At 42.7% G+C, this 21,755-nt stretch overlaps 6 protein-coding genes and 1 pseudogene across 11 annotated transcripts; 3 read left to right on the top strand and 4 right to left on the bottom strand.

Annotated features, from left to right (window-relative positions):
- Positions 1–618: 618 nt before the first annotated feature.
- Positions 619–1,933, top strand: LOC145698879 (uncharacterized). The gene is made up of 6 exons (XM_081776112.1): positions 619–732; positions 778–1,021; positions 1,065–1,147; positions 1,192–1,370; positions 1,412–1,637; positions 1,680–1,933. The coding sequence occupies exons 1-6, from the start codon at positions 728–730 to the stop codon at positions 1,888–1,890; spliced, it is 948 nt and encodes a 315-aa protein (XP_081632238.1). The 5' UTR covers positions 619–727; the 3' UTR covers positions 1,891–1,933.
- On the bottom strand, positions 1,932–8,016 carry LOC145698889 (uncharacterized). Its single transcript, XM_081776123.1, is given in 3 exon segments — positions 1,932–2,360; positions 2,403–3,662; positions 3,665–8,016. Coding segments are annotated over 3 exon segments (5,841 nt in total). The 5' UTR covers positions 7,973–8,016; the 3' UTR covers positions 1,932–2,087.
- Positions 8,017–8,208: 192 nt separating this feature from the next.
- LOC145697251 (aquaporin-8-like) lies at positions 8,209–9,548 on the bottom strand. Its single transcript, XM_081774428.1, has 4 exons — positions 9,182–9,548; positions 8,810–9,140; positions 8,611–8,769; positions 8,209–8,569 (listed from the first exon to the last, which is right to left on the bottom strand). The coding sequence occupies exons 1-4, from the start codon at positions 9,536–9,538 to the stop codon at positions 8,256–8,258; spliced, it is 1,161 nt and encodes a 386-aa protein (XP_081630554.1). The 5' UTR covers positions 9,539–9,548; the 3' UTR covers positions 8,209–8,255.
- A 364-nt stretch (positions 9,549–9,912) lies between these two features.
- Positions 9,913–10,717, top strand: LOC145698172 (glutathione S-transferase 1 pseudogene; annotated as a pseudogene). Its single transcript, XR_014133914.1, has 2 exons — positions 9,913–10,041; positions 10,086–10,717. The product of XR_014133914.1 is annotated as a glutathione S-transferase 1 pseudogene (transcript).
- Positions 10,718–10,884: 167 nt separating this feature from the next.
- Positions 10,885–11,240, bottom strand: LOC145698885 (late histone H2B.L4-like). Its single transcript, XM_081776119.1, has one exon. It carries the CDS (start codon positions 11,232–11,234, stop codon positions 10,890–10,892), a length of 345 nt encoding a protein of 114 aa, XP_081632245.1. The 5' UTR covers positions 11,235–11,240; the 3' UTR covers positions 10,885–10,889.
- Positions 11,241–11,628: 388 nt separating this feature from the next.
- LOC145698867 (uncharacterized) lies at positions 11,629–17,152 on the top strand. Of its 4 annotated transcripts, none has more exons than XM_081776096.1 (14): positions 11,629–11,719; positions 12,202–12,304; positions 13,518–13,594; positions 13,934–13,988; positions 14,276–14,390; positions 14,666–14,744; positions 14,787–14,908; positions 14,948–15,091; positions 15,134–15,843; positions 15,885–16,131; positions 16,258–16,449; positions 16,502–16,562; positions 16,773–16,834; positions 17,002–17,148. In XM_081776096.1, the coding sequence occupies exons 1-13, from the start codon at positions 11,636–11,638 to the stop codon at positions 16,824–16,826; spliced, it is 2,043 nt and encodes a 680-aa protein (XP_081632222.1). In that variant the 5' UTR covers positions 11,629–11,635; the 3' UTR covers positions 16,827–16,834; positions 17,002–17,148. The 4 variants fall into 4 exon arrangements, with proteins under 4 accessions (XP_081632222.1, XP_081632221.1, XP_081632223.1 ...); XM_081776095.1 differs by having other exon boundaries at positions 16,770–16,834; XM_081776097.1 differs by lacking the exon at positions 16,773–16,834 and having other exon boundaries at positions 17,002–17,152.
- On the bottom strand, positions 17,075–19,269 carry LOC145698883 (protein rolling stone-like). 2 transcript variants are annotated; one of them, XR_014133957.1, is made up of 5 exons: positions 19,097–19,269; positions 18,814–19,037; positions 18,466–18,732; positions 18,012–18,375; positions 17,831–17,970 (listed from the first exon to the last, which is right to left on the bottom strand). XR_014133957.1 is itself a non-coding variant. In XM_081776115.1 (4 exons), the coding sequence occupies exons 1-4, from the start codon at positions 18,186–18,188 to the stop codon at positions 17,337–17,339; spliced, it is 726 nt and encodes a 241-aa protein (XP_081632241.1). In that variant the 5' UTR covers positions 18,189–18,294; the 3' UTR covers positions 17,075–17,336. The 2 variants fall into 2 exon arrangements, 1 of the variants encoding a protein (XP_081632241.1); XM_081776115.1 differs by lacking the exons at positions 18,466–18,732; positions 18,814–19,037; positions 19,097–19,269 and adding exons at positions 17,075–17,542; positions 17,586–17,780 and having other exon boundaries at positions 17,823–17,970; positions 18,012–18,294.
- Between the last annotated feature and the right edge of the window lie 2,486 nt (positions 19,270–21,755).

Here is a 21,755-nt window from a genome sequence, read left to right as displayed (position 1 = left end):
ATTAAATGCCCATGTGTCAATGAATAACGTCTGAATGAGCTGGGAAAGGATTCGCGCAATCATTTTATATAAAATCCAAGATTTCCTTCCTTACGATCGACACTACAACTTTATTGCCAAATTCCCACTGGGTGGCCGGGCGAGGCCGACCGCAGAATCCAGATCTCATCTGGCCAGGATCTGAGTTCGAGAAGTTGAGACTCTCAAGTCATGGGCAGTAATCATAGCACCGCAACTCTACAGTAAAGTCTCTACTTGATAAACTTACTTTTCAGAAGCGATTCGTAATAAACATTCCGATAATCTTCCGAGTATCTCTTTCTCCAAACATTCATTTTTCTTCCTTATTTGTTTGCTACACAGAATAAGAGTTGGTTTTGATTCAACCCTTTGCTGGTAGCTGGTCTATTTCGAAACAAAGGAATAATAGATTCACATGGAGCATCGAGCGCATTTCGCATCTCAAGCTGTGCATTGTTTGTCTGCATGCATCATCTGCAATATTCAACCCAAGCAAAAACCACTCCTCAAAATAACAGACGAGTTGGCCTGAGATTGGGGCGAGCTCGTTAAAAATAGATAAGAAACAATCAGAAAATGGCGCATTGTTTGAAATCAACGCTTGAGCGAAAAAACTATTTTTGGTTTTCACATTTTCGAGAGTTTCTAGAACATCTGTATTTATTTGACAATTTGTTGATAAACTCGTTAGTTCTAATTCGCAAGCATGAGGTAAGGAGCAAAGCGGTAAAGTCCTGGTTGAACGATGAATCGTAGTGTACGTCCCTCCACGTCAACTCAGTTCAACGAGGTCAACTCGACCTTTGCCGCCGACTGCGAGGCGCTGGAAAAGTCCATCAAGAAATTGAAAACGCGGGCTTCAGCTGCCGGTCAGTCAGACTCGTCAGCTCCGTCAAGTTCGCAATGCTGCAACCGACGCTCTTCCGTGCCTAGCGCGCTTACCACGGACGAGACTCGTCTTGCCAATCGAGCCAAGGATCTAAGAACTATGACTGAAAAGGTACCTTTTTTGCTAACACCAGGATCATTATAATGTACTTTAGAGATTCTCGGAAGTCATCCAAGGGTGGAAAAGGCAAAACGAACAGCTTGAACAGGAGCTCGAAATGTACAAATCTCAGCAAAGGTAAGAAATCAACGAGGAAAATGGATAAATATTCATACTTTCAGAGTTGCCACAGATCGAGTCAACAAACGAAATGCTGAAATAAAGACTCTCCGGGAGGAAAATGAAAAATTAGTGACACTTGTGCGACAGTGCGAGGAGCGAATAAACAAGCTTCATGATGTGAAGCAGCGCGAAATCAAGGAGCGACAGCGCGCTGATCGTCTTGCTGACCAGCTTTTTGGTAAGCTTTCTACTGCTACCTTCGGTTTACAAATCTTTCAGAGCATAAGGCAATGCTCAATGATCTCCAAGTCCAGTTGAAGGAGGCTGAAACGTTGCTTCAAGCAACTAAAGAGGAACGCGATCATCTGTCGATCGAAAACAGCGAGTTGCGTAAAACGAACACTGTTCTTCGACAGCGATTGGAAACCGCCGAGCGAGACACGAAAGAAACAAAACTTGAGCTCGAGATGATCGAAGACATGGTACAGTCAATCAATGAACGAAGGTAAGCCCTTGCAATGCCTCTATTTTCTAAACAGATCTTTAGTTATATGAACCAGCAGTGCCAGATGCACGCAATGTCAGAGCCCATCCACGTGGCACCAAAGAAATCATTGTCCGCTCTGACTGCTTTGCGCCAACTCCAGGAACACCACCAATCAGGAATGAACTCACTCGACGGCGCCGTCAGAAAATTGAAACAATCTGAGAAAGACAAGACTCTTGAGCTTGAGCGACTTCGAGGCTCCTTCAATTAATAACCAATTGTATTTTTATAATAAACTTTTGTATTTAATTTAATCGTGCTTCAGTTTTTTGTTGATAATCAGTTGATTTATTGAAGAATTGAGGTGGTAGTAAGGATAAAAACGGTTAGTTTGGTTTGAAGAAGTGAGGTGGTAGAGTGTTCCGAAACATGTACTTGTAGAAAAAGTAGAAATCGTATGCAGAATCATTAGATCTGTTCGCGCTGTCGGTTTCGAGCCTTGGCAACAGCAGCTTCTGCGAGCTCAGCTCGTTCCTCGGCTTCGTCAAGCTCGTGTTGAAGCTTTCGATATCGAGAAGCTGACATTTGCGCGGCTTCGGTGGCCTCTTCAGACTGCTTCTTGAAGTTGCGAACCTTTGCCTGGAGCTTCTCAGCTTGGTCGGTGACTCGAGTCAGATTCTTCTTGCTCTCAGTGTTGGTGTAGGTAGATTCCTTCAATTTGCGCTCGAGTTTTCGGACAACCTGAAAATTAGGTTAGATGAAATCAAGGAAGAAAATTTTTACCTTGGTGTGCTCAGCGTTTCGGCGATGCTCAGATTCGAGTTCGCCTTCAACTTCGCGAATTTTCGCTTCAAGTTTCTGGACTTGTTTCTTTCCGCCCTTCAGGGCAACTTGCTCAGCTTCATCCAGTCGGAGCTGGAGGTCCTTGACAGAGTTTTCATGGTTCTTCTTCATGCGCTCCATGTGATGAGATGTATCTTGTTCTTTCTTGAGGTCTTCAGCCAGAAGAGCAGCAGTGGTGAGTGCTTTCTTGGCCGCTTCTTCAGCAGATCGAGCTTCTGTGATTGCTTCTTCGACTTCATTTCGGACGGTTCCAAGTTCGTTCTCGATTTTTCGCTTTTGGTTGATAAATGCTGTGTTTTGCGTATGAAGCATGTTTGCACGCTCGTTCGCTTCCATGAGGTCATTTTCGGCTTGCTTTCGCTGTCTCTCTGCTTGATCAAGCCCTCCTCGAAGCTCTTCAATTTCGCCAGTCATCAAATTGACGCGACGTTCGGCAACTTGACTCTGCTCTTTGATGTCCTCAGATCCTCTCTGGTGGTCATCGAGGGTAATGGTGAGCTCTTTTTGGCTGTTGAGAAGTTCTTTGCCATGCTTGATGGCATCATCAGCTTGCTTTCGCACATGGCGGCATTGAACTTCAAGATCGTTCAAATCTGATTCCATTTTCTTTCGGCTTCGAACGGCTTCACCTCTAGCTCGCATCTCATTGTCAAGACTGGCCTGAATCTGTTCCAAAGCGCGAGTGTGGTTTCGTCGGTTATTGTCGATCTCTTCATCTTTTTCAGCGAGCTTTCGGTCCATTTCCTGCTTGATCTGCTGGAGCTCAACTTGAACTCGGAGGCATTTTGCTTCCTCAGCTTCAACGATGCTTTCGGATTCTTCAAGAGTTGCCTGGATTTCTGATCGAACAGAGTCAAGTTCTCGCTTTGATTTTTCCAAGTCATGAATCGTCTTGGCGCTTTCAGCAAGCGATTCTTGGCATTCGGCGACTTCTTCAGCAAGGTTTTTGTTTTCTCTTCGGATGGCTTCAAGCTGATCGCAGGACTCTTCAACAGAGTTTTTGAGAGTGAAAAGCTCAGATTGCTGATTTCGGGCTTCTTTCTGCGAAACTTCGAGCTCAACTTGAAGTTCCTCTTGCTTTTGTTTAGTTTCAGCCAGGAGTTTGTCAAAGTTTCGCTGTTTCTTGTCCAACTGGACAGCAGCAGCGTTTGATCGCTCGAGATCAGAGCCCAAGTCCTCAACTTCGCCTTGGAGACGGGTCTTGGTCTTGTCCAAGGATCCACATCGTCCTTGAGCCGCTTCCATTTGCTCTTCAGCTTCCTGGAGTCGGTTGACGAGCTTCTTTTCGCTTCTTCGAGTTCCTCAGTGCGCTGGATGGCATCAGTTTCGTACTTGTTGCGCCAGAAAACGACTTCACCTTGGCTCTTGGTAAGATTACGCTGGACTTCCTGTTTGCCTTCTTGTTCTTCTTCGTAGTGTTCACGAAGCATGTCGATGTCGTGCTTTGTCTGTTGCAATTGATGAGAGAAGGCATTCTTAGACTTCGTTTCTTCATCAAGCTGTCTCTTGATTTCTTCATTGGTTTGGGTCAACGAGTTTTTCTGGCGTTGGATCTGGTTGAACGAGGCTTCTTTTTCCTCGATCAATCGTCGGAGCTCATTGATCTCATTCGCGTTTTTAGCTCTATTTGAGTTCAATGTGTTGAGAGTCGAGTCAGCTTCTTCGAGTTTTTGCTTGTACTCCATTATTTGATCCTCAGTATTGCGGTTTTGTTTCTCATAATTGAGCTTGGATTTAGTGAGCTGCTCAACGTTTTGCTGAAGATCATCAACTTCCATCTTCATCTCAGACTTTTCTTTTTCGAGTTTCTGCTTCTGCCGGGAGAACTGTTCGATAGAGTTATTGAGGGATCCGATTTGATCACTCTGCTTTTTGCGGGTGTTGCTCAGAGTTGCCTCATGGTTGAGTGTAGCTTCTTCAAGCTCTCTTCGAATCTTGGCCATCTCAGCTTCACGCCGCTTTGAGGCCTCAATTTCAGTCTGGGTATTGCTTGCCGCTTCTTCAAGACGCTCAGCGAGTTCTTCGAGCTCTCGAGAAAGGTCGGTTCGAGTTTTCTCGGATCTAGCGCGAGAACCTCTCTCAGACTCGAGCTCCTCTTCAACTTCTTCAGTACGAGACTGGAGCTCTTTGATTTTTTTGTGTAGCTGGCCAGAGAGTGCCTGCTCGTCTTCGAGTTTTGCATTCATTTGCGAGAAATCAAACTCAGACTTTTTGAGTTTTTCCTCTTCGCCTGCTTTGTCGTTCTCCAGATCCATCACATTTTCCTGCGTGAGACGGATGTCGCCTTCCAACTTTCGCTTGGCTCGCTCAAGATCCATTCGGTTCTTCTTCTCGGCCTCGAGTGTGATTTCGAGATCGTCAACTTGAGTTTCCAACTTTCCTTTTGCTTTTGAAAGAGATCCAACTTTTTCTTCTTCTGATTGCAGATCGGCAAGAGTTTGCTTTTGAGCTTCTTGGAGAGCCTTTTTCTCTTTTTGAAGCTTCAAAATAGTTTCTTCGACGGAGGTAAGTTCCTCGGTGACGTTCTTGACCTTGTTCTCGGTGGCATGTTTTTCTTTCTCGATCTTTGCAAGAGTCAATTCTAGATCATCAATGTCCTTCTTGAGCTCAGAGCATTCGTCTTCAAGTTTTCGCTTTTTAGCGACAAGGTCGTTGTTGAGTTCTTCCTCCTCTTCGAGTTTTTCTTGCATATCGCGACATTTTGCGTCGAGCTCAATTTTTTGCTCAATGAGTTCCTCGCACCTTGTTTCTGCATCTTCAAGAAGCGCAAGCTGGCCATTCATTTTTTGCTCGAGCTCATTTTTCTCCTGAACTAGGGAGACTTGGGCTTCTTCAAGTTCTTTTCGTCGTTTGGTCTCCTTCTCGAGCGCGGCTTTGCATTCAGCATAGTTCTTCTCGAGTTCTTGGAGCTTCTTGCCTTCTTCGGCCTGAGAGATAAGAGGCTTGATCTTGAACATGATCTTCATCCATTCCCAATCTTTGAGGTACTGGAAGCATCGAATATTGGTCTGAATCAGATCAATAGCATTTCGACGTCGAACGAGCTCGTTGTATTTGATAGCAGCAAGCTTGTATCGGAAGAAGCACTGAAGTGATGTAAGGATTGAAGAGATCTTTTCGTCTCTAAGATCTTCCAAGTCACCGATTGCTCCTGCTCGGAAGAAGAGCTTCGTATGACCAAGTCGGTATTTATCTTGATCCATACTGCCCGATTCAGCAAGACTGGCCAAAACGTTTTGAGCGGCTTTCTTAGGGTCAGCGAATTCTCCGTTTCCTTTCTCAACAGATGGAGCAAGAATGAGATAACGCTGAGTAAACTCGTCGTATTGAATTCTGCTGGGGAAACCCTTTCGGCAGATACGAATACCTTCCAAGACACCATTGCATCGAAGCTGATGGAGGACCAAATTCCAGTCCATTTCTCCAGGTTTCTTGCACTCGTTTGGCACAATGCAGCGGACAAAATGAGGTTGTGTTGACCTCAAGTTGGTCATAAGTCGGTTGAGCGACTCTCGGTGAAGAGCGGACACAGTTTGGAAAGAACCACCCTTTTGACGTTTACCTCCCTTTCCGGCAGATTTCTTAGCAGCTTCATCGGGGCTTGCGTAATCTGCCCAAAGAGCTTGCATGATCTTCGACGAAGATTTCTTGAAAAGCTCGACGACGGTATTGTTCAACGGATCCTTGTTCTTCTGGAGCCAGTCAGTAACGTTGTATCCGACAGTGCCGGCGTAGTGGTGGATCTCAAAGTGGGGCTCTTCAACAGACTTGTCCTTTGGCTTTGTCTTGACGACCTTGCCAAACTTATCGTTCTTGCCCATGTGAGTTTGGTATAGCTTCTCCTTGAATGTCATATCGGTTGCCTTCGGGAACATGCATTCTTCTTCAAGAATGGACATGATACCCAATGGTCGCTCAATGAGTTCCAAGGTTGCAGCCAAGTCCATGCCAAAGTCCATCATGCTCCACTCAATACCTTCCTTTCGGTATTCTTCTTGTTCCAAGACAAACATGTGGTGGTTGAAAAATTGTTGCAATTTTTCGTTGGTGTAGTTGATGCAGAGCTGCTCAAAGGTGTTAAAGTCGAAGATCTCAAATCCAGCAATATCCAAAATACCGATGAAGAAGTTTCGTGGTGACTCATTGGAGAGGGCTCGGTTGACAGTGGCCACAATCCAGTTGAAAAGTCGCTCGAAGACGGCTTTACAGATGGCGCCAAGGCCATACTCGACTTGAGGAACAGTCTGGCCCTTGGTGACAAAGTCAGCTCCGACCTTCACACGCGGGTAGCAAAGAGCCTTGACAAACTCGGCTCCAGAAATTCCGAACATGAAGCCAGCCTTTTCAGACGCTTCGGTTCCGTCAGCCTCAGCTTGCTCTTCTCGCTGCTTGTTTTTGAATTTCATGTTTCCAGAGTGCATGAGACCAGCTGTGACTTGCCAGATGCCAGATTTTTCTGCGGGCTCGAATCCGAGAATATCGAAAGATCCATCAGTTGCTTCGAGTTCCTCAACATCATTGATGGACTTCACTTTGATTTCTCCCATAGAACAGAAATGGTAATCGTATGGATTCGTTGTCGTGAGTGTCATGTCATTGAGCTCAGGTCGGCCACCAGAACAGATCTGGTAAAAGACGTGGAAGCCTCGCTCAGATGGGAGCTGGAAAACGACACGAGATTTTTCGAGAAGATACGTGTCGATGTCTCCAGAAGCGAGCTTGCCAGTCATACCGAAGTGGATTCGGATGAATTTACCGAATCGGGAGGAGTTATCGTTTCGTGTTGTTTTGGCGTTACCAAATGCTTCCATAGCAGGGTTAGCAGCGACGATCTGATCTTCCAAGGTTCCGCCTCCTTTGAGAGCTGGTGCACCATCTTCGTTTCCTTTAGCAGATTGGCCGAGGGCGGCGACGACGGCGAAGTATTGGATGACTCGCTTGGTGTTGACAGTTTTACCAGCGCCTGACTCACCAGTGATCAACATAGACTGGTTGTGTCGTTCTCGCAACATGTCGTTGTAAGCATTATCGGAAATGGCGAAGATATGTGGGGGCATTTCCGACTTCCTCTTTCCTTTGTAAATTCCAACGACGTGGTTGTCGTAGACAGTCAGCCATTTGTAAGGGTTCACGGTGATGCAGAAAAGACCGGAATAGGTGTAGATCATGAATCGCGTGTATCGCTCTGATAAGTTGTAAACGACTGATGCTTCTGAAAGGTAGGTCAAGTTGGCGAGATCTTCAAGAAGCTCGTATTTGGGAGGATTCTGGAACTCGATATGGTCCTCGTGGTATTCCTTCTCTTTTCCATCTTCACGTTTGACCAGCTTGTGTCCAGGTTTTTTACCGTCGCCGATAACTTCACCCTTGCAGTATTGAGTAGCAGAGTTTGGAACCCAAACGGCATTTCGTCCCGAGTAAGGGCGGTTTTGAATCTCTAGCATGGTCTCTTGCGGAAGTCGAAGCCATTGTGCAGCGTTTCCTGCTGCGTCTGCGTCCCAAAGCGACATTTTCTAGTTTATTTCAAGTTTTACCAAAGAACGTGAGGTCTCTAGCTTTCTTGAAACTGCTAAGAAAAATAAGAGCAGCAAGAGTTTTTATGCCGGATATCAGCTGCTCAAGGGTGTAAGGTCATTCGGCAAGGGCGCCGGATTAGAGAAACTGGGGTGTAAGACTAAGCTCCTGCCGAGATATCAAGGGCGTTTGAATTGCAATCTTTCGGAAGAAGACCATTTTTTGCTTTTTGTAAAGTTTATTTCAAAAGTTCATTTGAAATTTACAGCCGATAAAATTTTAATCATCATGCTCATGTCGTGAGACAGCCGCTCGCCAAGTAGATAGATGTTTGTTGATCTTTCCAGTAATATGTCCATCTGACATGTACCACATCGCAAATCGCCACCACAGGAGGTTTGATTTGGTGCTGCCTTTCTCGATCATAATTGGCGCAAAAATCATCATTTCCACAAAGACAGCAAAAACCGCTCCGGCTATTTCCGAGATCCACCAGATCCAGTGAAGGTCCCAATCATTGTAAATAGCAGCAGGTCCGAAAACTCGTGCTGGATTCATGCAGCCAGCGCCAATGTACCATCCGCCAAAGACGCCTAAAAGAAATTCATTTGATTGTTTCATTCATCTTTATTACCTTGAGTAACTGTAAGACCGATGACGAGAGGAGTTAGAGAATGTTGGTATTTCGGATCGAGAACCGCGGCAAGAGCAACAAATGCCATCATGAACGTAAAGAAAAACTCACTCCAAAAGACTGCATTAAGATCTGAGGCTTCTGTCAGAGGGATTGCGCCTAAAAAATAAGGTGAGGTCATTTTCTAGTCATTTCTTACCAAGTGGTTCTCCACGTATCAATGAGGCAAAAAGAGCGGCCAAGTATCCACCGAGTAATTGAGCTCCAATATTTGGAATGAGAAGTCGGAAAGGAACGACTCCCGCAAGAACGAACGCAACTGTCATGCATGGGTTGAATTGAATGATGCAAATGTCCCAGAACATTGTAATGATGATTGTCAGGTTGATTCCAGCGGCAAGCGCAAACACCAATGGGGACTGAGCTCCTTCAGGATTTGAGCTCCCTGGTTGAAGCATACATGCCCAGAAAACAAGCATAAAAGTAGCGATGAGCTCAGCGAGAATTGGCTTTATCCATTGTTGAAAGAACTAAAAAACCTTGAATAAAAATTCACTCATGCTTAATTTACCTGGGCATATTTAAAAATGCTCTCGTATTTGAGCTGAAAAGCGAGCGGCATACTGTCGAGCTTTGGAAGACCATTGTGACGGTTGAAACTTCCGCTTTCATCAGTCCATTCGAGGTCTTTGTACTGATCGTGGAAGTCTATTCCCATCACGCCAGTTGTTGCCTGGATCATCTTGGCCAAGGCTCCTGTCTGAAGCTTGGTTCTTGAAGAGACATCAACAAGAGGCTTCTCCTGGTAGGGAGTATTTCGTTTGCGCTGGCGCTCATCTTCAATTTGAATTCTCGTTGCATCTCTGAAAGTATTCGGGGCCATGTTGTCGATTTCTGTTGTCGGAAGAGAATGATATGATCCCTCCATGACTCGCCGGTTTTTATCCGGGACTGAGGGGCGCATCGCTCTTCTGGACAGCTGGAGATTTACATTTTATGAGTTTTATGAAAAGAAGGTCAATTACGCGGAAACATGAGGTGTACGGATCGTAAACATAATGATAAGGTACCAGCGCCCGATTTTAAGGGATGATAAAACTGATTGATTAGAGGGAGGTACTAATTATTCTTGAAGTTGTTTATATTTTAGTCTTTCGGAAAGACTCTTTCCCCTTATGAAGGTTTTTCCTTCTGAAGATTAGCTGGAATTTTTTTCGGGAAATTATAGAATTTGTGCCAACAAATCAAATAATTCATAAAACTTTGTTTGCTTGATCATCGAGGCGTGTGAAGAATCTTCCAGAAACATTCCACCAGTAGGTATATAAAGAGCCGATGAAATCAATCTTCGAAGTCATTTTTTTATCAGAAATTAGAAAATGAAGGTCTACGGTTTTCTCTTCTCCCCACCATCCCGAGCTGTTGAAATAAGTACTGTGAGACTATTTGGCTTTTCTTGTAACTTAATATTTTAGCTTGCAAGCTCGCAGGGGTCGATTACGAGTTCAGTAGTCTAAATTTGATGAAGGGCGAGCACATGAACAAGGACTTCCTTGCGATCAATCCTCGACATTGCATTCCAACAATCGTCGACAATGGTTTTACGCTTTGGGAATCGCGAGCTATCCTTCAATTCATCGTCAATCAATATGCGCCAAAATCTACGCTCTATCCTGCTGAACCAAAAGCGAGGGCAAAAGTTGACTTTTGGCTCAACTGGGACATGGGTTCGATGTACTCCGCCATTTTCGCCGCTGTTTATCCAAAACTGGGGTTCTTCCCGATGCCAGATGATTTGCCTGCGAAGGAGGCCAAGCTGGCTGAGCAGATTCGATTCCTTGATGGATCCATTCAAGCCGGCAACTTTCTCACCGGAAAGAACATCACAATCGCGGATATAAGCATCGCTTGCGGACTAACAATGCCCTGCCTTGTTAACCCTAAGTTCCTGGATGACTACGAAAATGTGAAAGCTTGGTTCGGAAAAGTTGCCGCTCTACCAGAGTTCGCAGGCATTCATGGGCGATTTCAAGAGTTCGTTGGACAGATGATGGCTGCCAAAGCTGAGGAAGAGAATAACAAATCGAAAGTAAAAACCTCTTTTTGAAAACTTGATCAATAAAAATTTTGAAAGTTTATTATTTGGCATTCAGCAAGAGCGATAGTGTCTCATTCTGCAAACTAACGAGATTGATAAAAGAACTCGAAGCAGACTTCTGATCTCTCTGGAATTTGTGGCCCTTAAAAGGGCCTGTTTTAGCTCGTTGTAAATTAAAAATTTACTTAGAGGAAGTGTATTTGCTGACAGCCTTGGTTCCCTCGGAAACGGCGTGCTTGGAAAGCTCACCAGGGAGGAGAAGTCGGACAGCAGACTGAATATCTCGGGAGGAGATGGTCGACTTCTTGCTCATTTTAGCCAAACGAGAAGCTTCGGTTCCGAGTCGTTCGAAGATGTCGTTCACGAAAGAGTTCATGATTGACATGGCTCTGGAGGAGATTCCCTGATCGGGATGCACCTGCTTGAGCACCTTGTAGATGTAGATACCGAAAGACTCCTTTCGGGCCTTTCGGTATTTTCGGGCAGCAGCAGTGGGCTTGGCGGCTTTGGTAACAGTCTTGGCCATTTTCTTCTTTTTGACAAAAAATGAATTGTGAACTAAAATGACGAAAACAAGCGCTTATATACTGCTAGCTGGGAAGAACAACAAGAATTCGTCTAGAGAAAAATTATCAATTTTAAGCAAAATTTGCATCCACTTTTCTAACTGCTCTAGAAACTATTTTGTCATGTCAAAGAGCTTGTGTTTTGAATGGCTCATCCCTTCAAAGTCAAGTTCTCCCTTTTTCCTCAATTTCATGTCTAGTTATTTCCTGTCATAAACACTAAAAAGCCACTCAAAACCATCCCCTAAAATTTTCGGGACTCGAGCCAGAGTGAGGTCATGGCGCTAAGCCCAAGGTCAATGGACGCTCTATCCGCATAATATGGATCAGACAAAAGCTGGTACAAGTTACAAATCTGATCATGCAAGCGCACTATTCAGAGGAGAGTTTAATTCATCAAGCGAAAGAGGAAGTGTTCTTTGGCACATGGAAATCGATCGATCAGGTATCTTAATGAATTTTAATCGACGTTGTTTCAACTTGAAAAGCAAATTTCATAAAGATGCGAGGCGATATCTTCAATTAACCTGCCGGCACTCGGAGCATAATAACTCGAATTAAATTTCGTCGGAATTTCATCAACGTTCTCATGTCCCTAATAGGCCCAAGCTTATCTGAGCATCATCCAAATGCAGATAACACGCCCGCCCGGAGGCCAAGTATCCCTCTGATTATTATTATTATGCGTATCCAACTAAACCAAAACTAGAATAAGCGATTAATCAACAGAATTACATTTTGTTGCTTTGTGCCCTTACCAGGTGTTCGTTTTGGGTTTCAGAAGAAAGGACCCTTCAGGGCAGCATATTGGCTTCAAGGTCAACACGTGCGCAGCAGATAAAGGCGGACGAGAAATTTGCTCAAATTTTTCCTATTACCGGTCGATAATCAGACTGAGAGAGAAAGTAAAGACGAGTCTTTTTTCAGCTCGAGGGGGAGGAATTCAAGCTACAGCGACTTATTGAAGAGAGATTAAAGGCTGAATTTGGAGAGAACGAAGAAGAAGACGAAGAAGATATGAACTCGTTAAGTAAGTCCGACTTTTTTTGAAAAAAAATTTTTCACCTTCGACTTTTTTGACGAAAAAGAAAGAAATAAAATTGTTTTGGAGATTTTGAGAATCGTCCTCTGAAGTCCTTCTTTTAAATTTATTGAACTATAAACCACTCTTGAAGGCAAAAGTAGGTTTGAGAGCTAATACGATCGTTTACGAGAGTCACGTAAAGGACACTTGATTTCCATGACGCGTCGGAAAATCGTGGGACATCGATATTTTAATTTCACGCTCTGAACTAGAATTCAACAGTTTCTATAAAATTTTTCAAACCCAGAGATCATTACCAGGTAAATTTTTGTGTACTCGTAAATCCACAGGTGCTAACTCCTTTTTTGAACAATGTAGTCGAGAATTTAATCAGTTGACGCGGATAAGAGTAAAATCCGCAAGAGACGAAATGGCATTTCCCTGCGTGCCAGTTGATTTCATCTCTTTTTCGCAGTTTCTCATCTAATAACTCACCCTCATCAAGCTTGTAGCTGCATTCCCACCGAAATCCAAACCTAGCGGTTTTTTATCGAGCTCTTGAGAAAACAGAGAGAGAGGAGAAACCAGAAAGAAACAGAAATTGAGGTATAAAAAGAAGGTCCTTTTGTTACGCCTTTAGAAGCTTATCTGTGGTATTTAGAGAAAAGAGGAAGTGAACATTTCCTGAAAAGAAATTAGATCAATTCATTTTTTAATATAAAAGAACTATCGATAATCGTAAAGTTTTTACCTAACACATAAATCTAAGAGACTTCATTGATTGTTTAATATCATAAAACTCTTGAAACAACCCATTTTTTCGAGCCCAAATTGCTAGAAAAAGTACAAAAGAGAAAATTATGCGCTCAAAAATTTACTCAACTGAGGATGAAGATGATTCCGGTTCAAAAAATACTGAAACCAAAATGAATCGATCTCCACCAAATATTTCTCCGAGAAACAATCATAAACGTAATTCATCTTTAATTTTAGAAATTTAACAGAACTCTTGAATCTCCAAAAATAACTCTAAGGTGACCTTGAGGTCTTGACTTTTTCTTATACTGGTCGGGTCATTAGGCAACGTAAGATTGTGTGACGGCCCTGCCAAGTGGCAATTTTCTTTCTCCAATTGTTTCTCCCATTTCCCAAAGATTTTTTCCTCAAAATCTCCAAAACCTTTTGTCCGCGCTTGAATAACACTTTTTCCGTTTTTCAGTTTCAACAGATCTTACCGACAGAGCGCAGAAGCGAATTCAAAGAGAGCAAGAAACGACCTCAGAAGAGAAAGTTATGGTAAGAGGCAGATTTTTCTCACCGGAGGCAAAAGAGGTTAGGGAGGGATGAGAGCGGGGCGGAAGCATTTTTCCCGCTTCACAGCCTCAATTAGCTTCCATTATTCCCAACCCGTTGGAAACTTGTTTGATCTCTCCGATTTGATAACAATGAGGAACATAATGATTTTTTACATGAGAGTTTTGATTTCCAATTTAATAGCTTTTGGCGATTAGTCTCAACTTTATTATACAAATTCAGCAGATATGAAAATGTGTCAGATTAGACAGCAATAAAAAATCAAATGTTATCAAAGATTTATACTGCCGGTGTAGTTTTACTTTCTTACTCTTCTTTCAGGACGCCAAGGTTGCCAATCTTTCAACTTTGAAATGGTACTCGCCAGATGCGCTCGGTAAGTTTCAAAGCTAAGGATAATTAAGTTTTCAATTTAAGAAAAAAAATTCAAAGACTTTCTCAAGCTACCGTAATTTTCACTTGAATAACTCAATAAGCCATGTGGCCACTAGAGGACTCTCGAGGGTGAAATTTGTTGTTGTTTCTCTCTCTGTGCGCAATTCATCAATAATTTAACTAAAAATACGGGCTCGATCCATTTTTTTTTTCTCCACCGTAAGGGCATTAGGGCCGCAAAATATCGAAAGCCGCCGAGTATCGACTTTTTTCAAGTAAAATTTTCAGTCAAGAGCGAGTCTCAAAAAGCAGCAAAGCAGAGAAAAGAAATCATCAAAACGATGGCCCGAGGATCGCAAAGCAAAAGTGTTTTAAAACGATGGGAAGCGCCAAAGCCTGAACCGTAAGTCAAGTATTTAAAATTCCAATCTCCGTCCTGCCATTGACGGTGTCTTTCTTTCCCAAAAAGGGGTTCATCAAAAACTTGTCAGCCTGATCAAGGAGCCATAATAAAATTAATTACCTCGGAGGACTATTCGCTTCACACTTCTTTGATATTCGCGAAGGAAAAAAAATTTTGGATTCCCTCTCTGTCTCACCCTGGGCACACACCACAAAAATCGGCTCTTCCTCGAGGGCGCAGCAGTATTTTTTTCAAAGAAGTGTAATCCCTTTTAGATCTACAGAGGATAAGCTGTCAGGGAAAGAGCTCGATTCGCACAAGAAATATCAGGAGAGGCGCCGCAGTCGAATCAAGGTAAAAATTCTGATAGAAAGATGGCTGTTTATCAAGCTTTAGGACTGGTCGGGAGTCTCAAATTCATTCCAGAGAAACACAGAGAACGGAACAGAAAACGGAACCTCTCAAAATTCAAACCCCGACATTGACACGAGCACACCAAACATCAAAAACATAATGAGGTAAAAATATATAATGCCTACTTGTCTAACCGTATTCAGTCAATGGAAGGTTAGCCAAATACCCCACAGAGAGCCGTCTTATAAGCGCCCGAATAGAATAGAGGACAGAATCAACGACGAGATCCGCCAGGCTGCTGAGAAAGAGGCTCTTTACAGAAAAGAAAAGGGACTTCTCAACGCTCCGTAAGTTCAACCTGTAAAAACTCGCGGTAAGCCTGTATTCAGAAAAGCTCCCGAGCGAGAAAGCAAGAGTGATCTTGAAGACGCGACGAGAAAGCTAGAGCAGCTCAATCGAATCGAAGAAGAACTTGCTAGAATTGAGCGGGAGACGATGTCACGGGCAAATTCTAGCTCAAACTCTGAACAGATAAACGGACATCAGGAAGAACCAGCTAGAGAAGTTGTAGAAGATCCTGATTATCAGTTGATCCTGGATGCTGAGCCATCACCAAATACCACGCTTGACGAAAGTGATCACATCGAACCGGAAATGGAAGAACCAAAGCCTGCGATCGAACCAGAAGCGGAGCCGATCTCAGAGCAAGTGGAACCAGAACCGGAGGATGTTGAGTCAAACGATGTAGAGGGAGCAGAGGAGGGTCAAGCTGAGCCAGAAGAAGACACAGAAGCAGAGAAGGAAATAGAATCAAAAGCGTTACCAATAATAAGTCCCGACGAGCCAGAAATTGAAGACAAAGTGGAGAAAACAGCCGAACAGAACTCAAAAATCGATCAAGACGAAAATGCCCAGTTAGACACTTCGCAAGACATTCCAGAGAGTAATACCACACAAGATGACAATGAAGAGGAAGAGGAAGTTGAGCTCCCAGAAGTACCTGCGGAGGTTCAGGACGATATCGATAAGTTTGAGGAGCTCGCCAATCTTGTCGATAAATCTGCAGCTGAACTTACATCAAATGCTGGTTCTATTTCAGGTAAGATTCTTACAAAAGCAATTCTTAGATGATTTGCATAGACAGTGGAATCGACCATAAAGATGAAAGTCAAAACTCGATGACGACTTCTATTGAGTTCAACCCACCACGGGACTCGGTCTCTTCACCGCTGCCCTCTGCATCTTCGGATCACCCAGATCATCCGGATCATCAATCAGCAGACGGCGACGAGAACAAAGTGGATGAAGAACAGAATAACAACCGAGAGACAAATACTACCAAGTGGCTCAAGTCGATCGCCCCACGCGGATGGAAATCGTCATACAGGTGATATTTCCTATACAATAAGTTTTTTCTTGTTTAGCACCTTGGAGTATTAAATTCCGGGAGCAATAAAACCTTAAAGATCAATCGGCGCCGCAAATGACTGTATTAGTAATACAGTATTACTAGCTCGACGAGCTCAAGAAGATCAAGTACCGATCAGACCGACGACGTTTTCAACAGTTCACAATACTCCAATCTCGACTCTCTCCCGAGCCCGGTCAAAGAAGTCGGCACAACTGACATTTCATCCCTTCCACTTCGCAGAGAAAGCGAAAAAGCCCCGATTCCTTACGCTCGCGCTCCTAGACCGCGCTTCAGGTTTGCCCAAGAAAAATTCTAACATAAAAAAGTTAATACTGATTTGTCACAGCATCAGCTCCGCACGCCAAACCGCTCAGACTATAATCGATACTGAGATTGAAAGCTTCAAGGTAACGGAATAAAATTGCAGTTCACGAGTCACCAGACTAACAAGCTCTTTCCTATTTTCCGCTTTTGCTTTTTTCTATTCTTCATCCTCCATTTCTTACTTAAAACACTCAACCCATGTGTTCCATTTGAGTTCAGTTTGAAAAATAACACGATTGCTGTTGTTTTTCTTATAACTTTCTTCTTCCTTCTACAATTTCTTCCTCTAGCAGCCTCCTCCTAAGCAAAAGAAACGCTTTAGCTTCATCTCCTGCTGCAGAAAATGAAATGCAGAGTACGTATCAAACCTTCCACATAAATCTAAATCAAACACCAAATTCTCCTTTATTCAATTCGAAATCTCAGAATTACCGAACTTCCTCTTGAGTGCTCGCCTTTTGAGCAATCAAGAATCTCCGAACGACCTCCTCTTAGAATTGAATTGCTCTCAACTATTTCTAGGAGCGTGAAGCTGAACTTCGCGAAATCAGAATGAGCTCATCTTCGAGTTAAATCTGGACAAACAGCTTAAAATTTATTCTGTTCAAATATATAAAATACTCCTCTGACCAAATTAATGAATAAACTGCAATGCATCCCTCGTTACAAATAAATGTCAATGTAAAAATCATATCGGGCGAGTATACTGTATACATGTCTATTAAAGCAGAAGAAAAAAAATAATAGCGAGAGTTACTCCTTGTTGTTTTTCTTTCGAAGTTTGGTCAGTGCGACGAGAAGAGTGTGAAACAGCGGGATGACAAGGAGAATGAGACCAAAACCAAGAATGCATGATTTTACGGGAAGATTTCCCCAATCTTAGGCATGGATCTTGATAGATTCAAACTTATGCTACCCAGAAGGTTGTAGAAATGATCCGTTCCTAATGTGTCAGCGTAGATTTCCAAGTGCTTCGGGTTTGTGCTGTTGTAGTAGACGATGAGAGTCATGGAAAAATAAGCCCAGCAGACAGCAAAAGTGTACATTAAATGAGCCATCTTCACTAAAAACACGGTTTTACCAGCTGTTCTCACTTAAATTCTTACCTGGAACCTCAGTAACGATGACGTCGACAAAAACCAAGAGCATATTGATGCCATGCGTATGCCAGTTGCGTGGTTTCTCCAACTCAGTTCTTAGCAAAACCCAGTAGGCAACTGTAAGAGTGACGCTGACGGAGAAAGAGCAGTGTTGAAAGAGCGAGGTGATTTTCTTGAGGACGTTTGTTTTTTCTTCGCCAACTAAAAGCTCGCTAGTTGATTACCCATCTGACAAGCTCTTACCTCCTGATTTTAAGCAAGCATTGGTGATTGCTGCGAGTAGAAAATAAGTTGTGAGTAGAGCTTCACCCCAGTTGGTCAGATAAACCCAGTGGTTAACATGGTTTGTCGTGATTAAAATCATCATGAACCAGCCCAAAAAATAGCCGCTCTATGAAATTTTTTGCAGAATAATAATTTTCCAGTTCTTACCTGAATGAATCGATACCAGGCAAATTTATTTTCATTTTTGATCGTAGTAGAGCTAATGTATACGCTGTCGTCTTCTGTTCCGAGTGGAATGTCGCTCAACTTCCAAGAGAAGGTGCCCATTTTCAATGTTTTTTTTTGACAAGTGACAGAAAGAAAGAAAGAGAAGTTGTAAAGCATTTTTGAAAACTAAGAGTTCTAGAAGTGATTTATACAGAATGTGACATTTTATAACAATTATCTAAATTATTAGGTAAATTTTAATGGTAATTTCAATGGGGATAATTTTAATGGGGGTAATTCCGATTTTTCTCGAATCTGAAGAGTTCCTTCTTTTTCATTTCGATCTTCAGCTGTTCAGTCTTACCTTTATAAAAATATTATCGAATTATGCTTTTAAAACGACTCATAATAACTTAATTATTTTGCTGTCGTGTTCATAAAAATCTTGACTCACATGTATTGATGACCCTGAAGGTAGAAGCAATGACCCCATCCAATTTTTTTCGCTTTGCATCAACCTCTTGCTGAATTTTTGGAAGGGATTCTTCTAAAGATCTTATTCGTTCCTCAGCAGCTTTGTCCGCTTCAATGGCTCTATCGGCTTCTTCTTTCGTTCTCTTTTTGGCTTCTTTTGCATCCTTTATGTCTTGTATGATATTATTCTCTGTATCCACGGCTTTTTCAAAGTCGCGCTGGAAGGTTCCAATGTCAACCCGTCGATCTGAAAAATTTATTTTTTTTTAAATTGGTTATTCAATTAAAAATGACTTTAAAAATATGATTTTATATTAATATTCCTTACCATACTCCACTTTTCTTTGAGCAGATTCGCAGCAAATTCCTTCGATAAAAGATTTGAAGTTCTGAGAACCATCACAGACTCCTGCAGGACATTTGAACATTGTCGTATTTTCTTTTTTCACTGCAGTTGCATCAATTTGACCATGGAAGCAAATCTCACAAGTATAATAGCAATTCGACTGGTCGCTACCGGGATATTTTCTCTCAATGATTTTTTCTGTGTGCCTAGAAACCTTTTAGCTTTCTTATCGACTAAATTGAGCTATATCATCATATTTCTTTACCTGTTACAGGCACAGGTTGGTTGCCTAAAGATGGTAGTCGTATGAATATTCTTTTTGTCATTTTTAACGAAAAGAATATCTTCTCTTCCCTCAAATGCAGAAATAAATACAACTCTTTCACCGGTCATTTTTCATAAAAAAATGGAAAATCGACAATTTGTCAAAGTAAAATCAAAATAAAAGCTTCACAGGGGCACCTGGCCTTGATACAAAAACAAGTTTTGAGCCGATCCCCGCTTCATAACTAAAACAAACATATCCTGCAGAATCGCTTTGATTTTAGCTGCTTTAGTTCTTGACTGAAAACAACGACGACCAACCCATCTCAATATGCGAAAAAGTCAGTAAAGGATGAGAAATGTCGCATGATAGGCAAATATGAGCATGTGTTAAATATTTGAAATGCAATTTTTCGCGGTTGCAAATTTGACGAATTTCCGACTGTTTGCCTTGAGCAACTGAAAAACGAAGAGGATGAGAGCGCGCTGACAGGGAGCACCTCTCACTCTCTATTTGCGGACAATTACAGCTGCTCTTTTGCCGAGTTTCCGGCAGCATCATGAAAACGAAGGGGCTTTTTGAGAGCTTTTATCGGTCAGCAGAGTCGGCCGAAGGTCACTCGATAAATGCAAAGGTCAAAACTGTCGCTAAAAATCCGGGCTTGAGAAATTTCAGTTTTTATTTATAAAACAAGAAAAGAATTATTCATCATTTTAGTTTTCAATCGAATTGAATCTAACTCTATTCAAATGGCTAAATCCGAGTTCAAGTTGACTCTGAGCTCGAGCAGGATCGATTTTTCCCAAATTCCAAGTGCAGGTATTGGATTTCTGCCAACACGTGCCTGCGGGCAAATCCATTTTCTGCCTTTGATCTACGCTGCCCGGGGCGAGTTCGTAAAGTTCGTCTATTTCTGTAGCATGTGGTGTATGGGTCGGATGAGCTCCTGAGCTCCGTCGGGTTAGATTTTATTCACGTGAGTTCATTTTTCCATATTCATACAAAAAGGATTATCCACTTCCTGCAAGCTCCAGTTTTTCGGAAAAGAACCGAATCCGGAATTGTCCGTTTCGGACAAAGAAGAAGTTTCCGGTGGCTTCTGCGGCTGACTCTCAGACAAAGGAGAAAAAGATAAAACACAATCGATGTTTTCTTTGTGTTCATCCCTTTTTTCCACGGACGAGCAGCTCCGACACAATGCCCGCGCACAAGGGTTGAGTACTTTTTTTCTCAAAGGAGTTTATATTCCCAGTTCGCTCGAGTTCAACTCAATGATGCTCTTCTTGAAAGGATGCAGATTTTATAAACGATACTCAAGTCTGTCGCTTGAAAAACACTCTTTGAGGAAGAAAGTAATTCCCTTGAAATGAAATAGATTCCAAAGCCCGCCATTGATTTTAATTATTTCCAGGCTGCTAAGTTTTTCGCCTGGAAATTCTTTCAAGATAATTTTAGCTTGCTCCGCTTCCCCCATCTGTTTTAGCTTCTTGAATTGGCGCTAATCCGCGTTCGGCGCGCATTTCGCGGATTATCTAGATTTCTTGCGTCAACCCTTTTTGCAAATTTTACAAAACAGCGATACCCGCAAATCCGCTTCTTCTGCTTCTCAGAAATCATTTTACGCATTGATGATTCTAGCCGCTTTTAACTGAAGGACCTGTTAGTAGAAGTCCTTCTAGGAGATGCTCAGTTAGATATCTTACTGACAACAAGAAATCATTTTACAAAAATTATGGCAACTATAGTCTTCATTGCTAAGCGAATCACCTTCAAAATTTCAAAATTGGTCCATTTTCTGAGATTTTTTCTACCGAGTTCTAACGATAAACCAACGCTCAAAACGGGTGTAGGGCGGCCTCGTTCGCAATTTGCGAACGCCGTTCGTAATTTTGCGAACGCTGTTCGCAATGAAATATATTTGTGTCGTGAAGATGCGCTTCGCGCATTTTTTGGTAGAGAACTCATTGGGTTGGCAGGGGCAGTCTTTCTCTACCGCAGGGACACATTTTGAAAATAAAAGAACTCGATTTTCGACCGAGATCTTTTCGATTTTGCGAACGGCGTTCGCAATTTACGCAAATAGCCTTTGCGAACGAGGCCGCCCGCCACCCCTCAAAACCGCTATCGAAATTCCCGGTATCCTATTTCCAGAAACCGGTATATAAAGGATGTTTCGTTATCTTATTCCTGTGCCGCCATAATCTTCATATCGAATTCCCAGAAAAGAGCCGGCTTCTGAGAAACTCTTTTCCGCCTGGTTGGCGGTGGAGTATTTATTTGAACAGCACCGGGTTTCTGGTGTTGCTTGATCTAATTTTCCGATTGGGTGCATTTGGCGCGCAGAATTCCGCGAAATTTTGGAGCGTTCCGAAATTTTTTCAAGTGACCCGTCACGCCGGATTTCGCCCGGCGCAACCTTTGACACAAAATGCAAAATACCCATAAGCTGAATATTGCCACAACGCGCAAGAAAAATACTAAGTACGCATCCAACAGGTTTAGTCTTCAAGAAGAAAACTGAACAACGGTCAGTTGAATTTCGGCTCTGCAGCTTTTGTCCGAATAAAAAACGGCTATACGCGGGGATACATACGGACAATGGCAACTCAAGTGCCCTTATCTACAGCTGAAGGACAAAAAACTAAGGCCAGACCCATAT

The sequence above is a fragment of the Oikopleura dioica genome, chromosome 2 (assembly GCF_907165135.1).
Source record: "Oikopleura dioica chromosome 2, OKI2018_I68_1.0, whole genome shotgun sequence".
NCBI lineage: Eukaryota > Metazoa > Chordata > Appendicularia > Copelata > Oikopleuridae > Oikopleura > Oikopleura dioica.
This window is presented reverse-complemented; position numbering and strand designations above follow the sequence as displayed.

Bases quoted from the DNA above. Each gene is read 5' to 3' on its own strand.
- LOC145698885 (XM_081776119.1), bottom strand. From the start codon at position 11,234: ATGGCCAAGACTGTTACCAAAGCCGCCAAGCCCACTGCTGCTGCCCGA.
- LOC145697251 (XM_081774428.1), bottom strand. From the start codon at position 9,538: ATGGAGGGATCATATCATTCTCTTCCGACAACAGAAATCGACAACATG. The intron at 8,770-8,809 runs GTAAGAAATGAC...CTTATTTTTTAG, and splicing joins GATACGTGGAGAACCACTTG to GCGCAATCCCTCTGACAGAA. The intron at 8,570-8,610 runs GTAATAAAGATG...AATTTCTTTTAG, and splicing joins CGGTCTTACAGTTACTCAAG to GCGTCTTTGGCGGATGGTAC.
- LOC145698879 (XM_081776112.1), top strand. The intron at 1,022-1,064 runs GTACCTTTTTTG...AATGTACTTTAG, and splicing joins TAAGAACTATGACTGAAAAG to AGATTCTCGGAAGTCATCCA. The intron at 1,638-1,679 runs GTAAGCCCTTGC...ACAGATCTTTAG, and splicing joins CAGTCAATCAATGAACGAAG to TTATATGAACCAGCAGTGCC.
- LOC145698867 (XM_081776095.1), top strand. From the start codon at position 11,636: ATGCAAGCGCACTATTCAGAGGAGAGTTTAATTCATCAAGCGAAAGAG. The intron at 11,720-12,201 runs GTATCTTAATGA...GTCTTTTTTCAG, and splicing joins CATGGAAATCGATCGATCAG to CTCGAGGGGGAGGAATTCAA. The intron at 14,391-14,665 runs GTAAGTCAAGTA...AATCCCTTTTAG, and splicing joins GAAGCGCCAAAGCCTGAACC to ATCTACAGAGGATAAGCTGT.
- LOC145698883 (XM_081776115.1), bottom strand. From the start codon at position 18,188: ATGCTTTACAACTTCTCTTTCTTTCTTTCTGTCACTTGTCAAAAAAAA. The intron at 17,781-17,822 runs GTAAGAGCTTGT...GCGAGCTTTTAG, and splicing joins TGCTTGCTTAAAATCAGGAG to TTGGCGAAGAAAAAACAAAC. The intron at 17,543-17,585 runs GTAAGAATTTAA...CCGTGTTTTTAG, and splicing joins CATCGTTACTGAGGTTCCAG to TGAAGATGGCTCATTTAATG.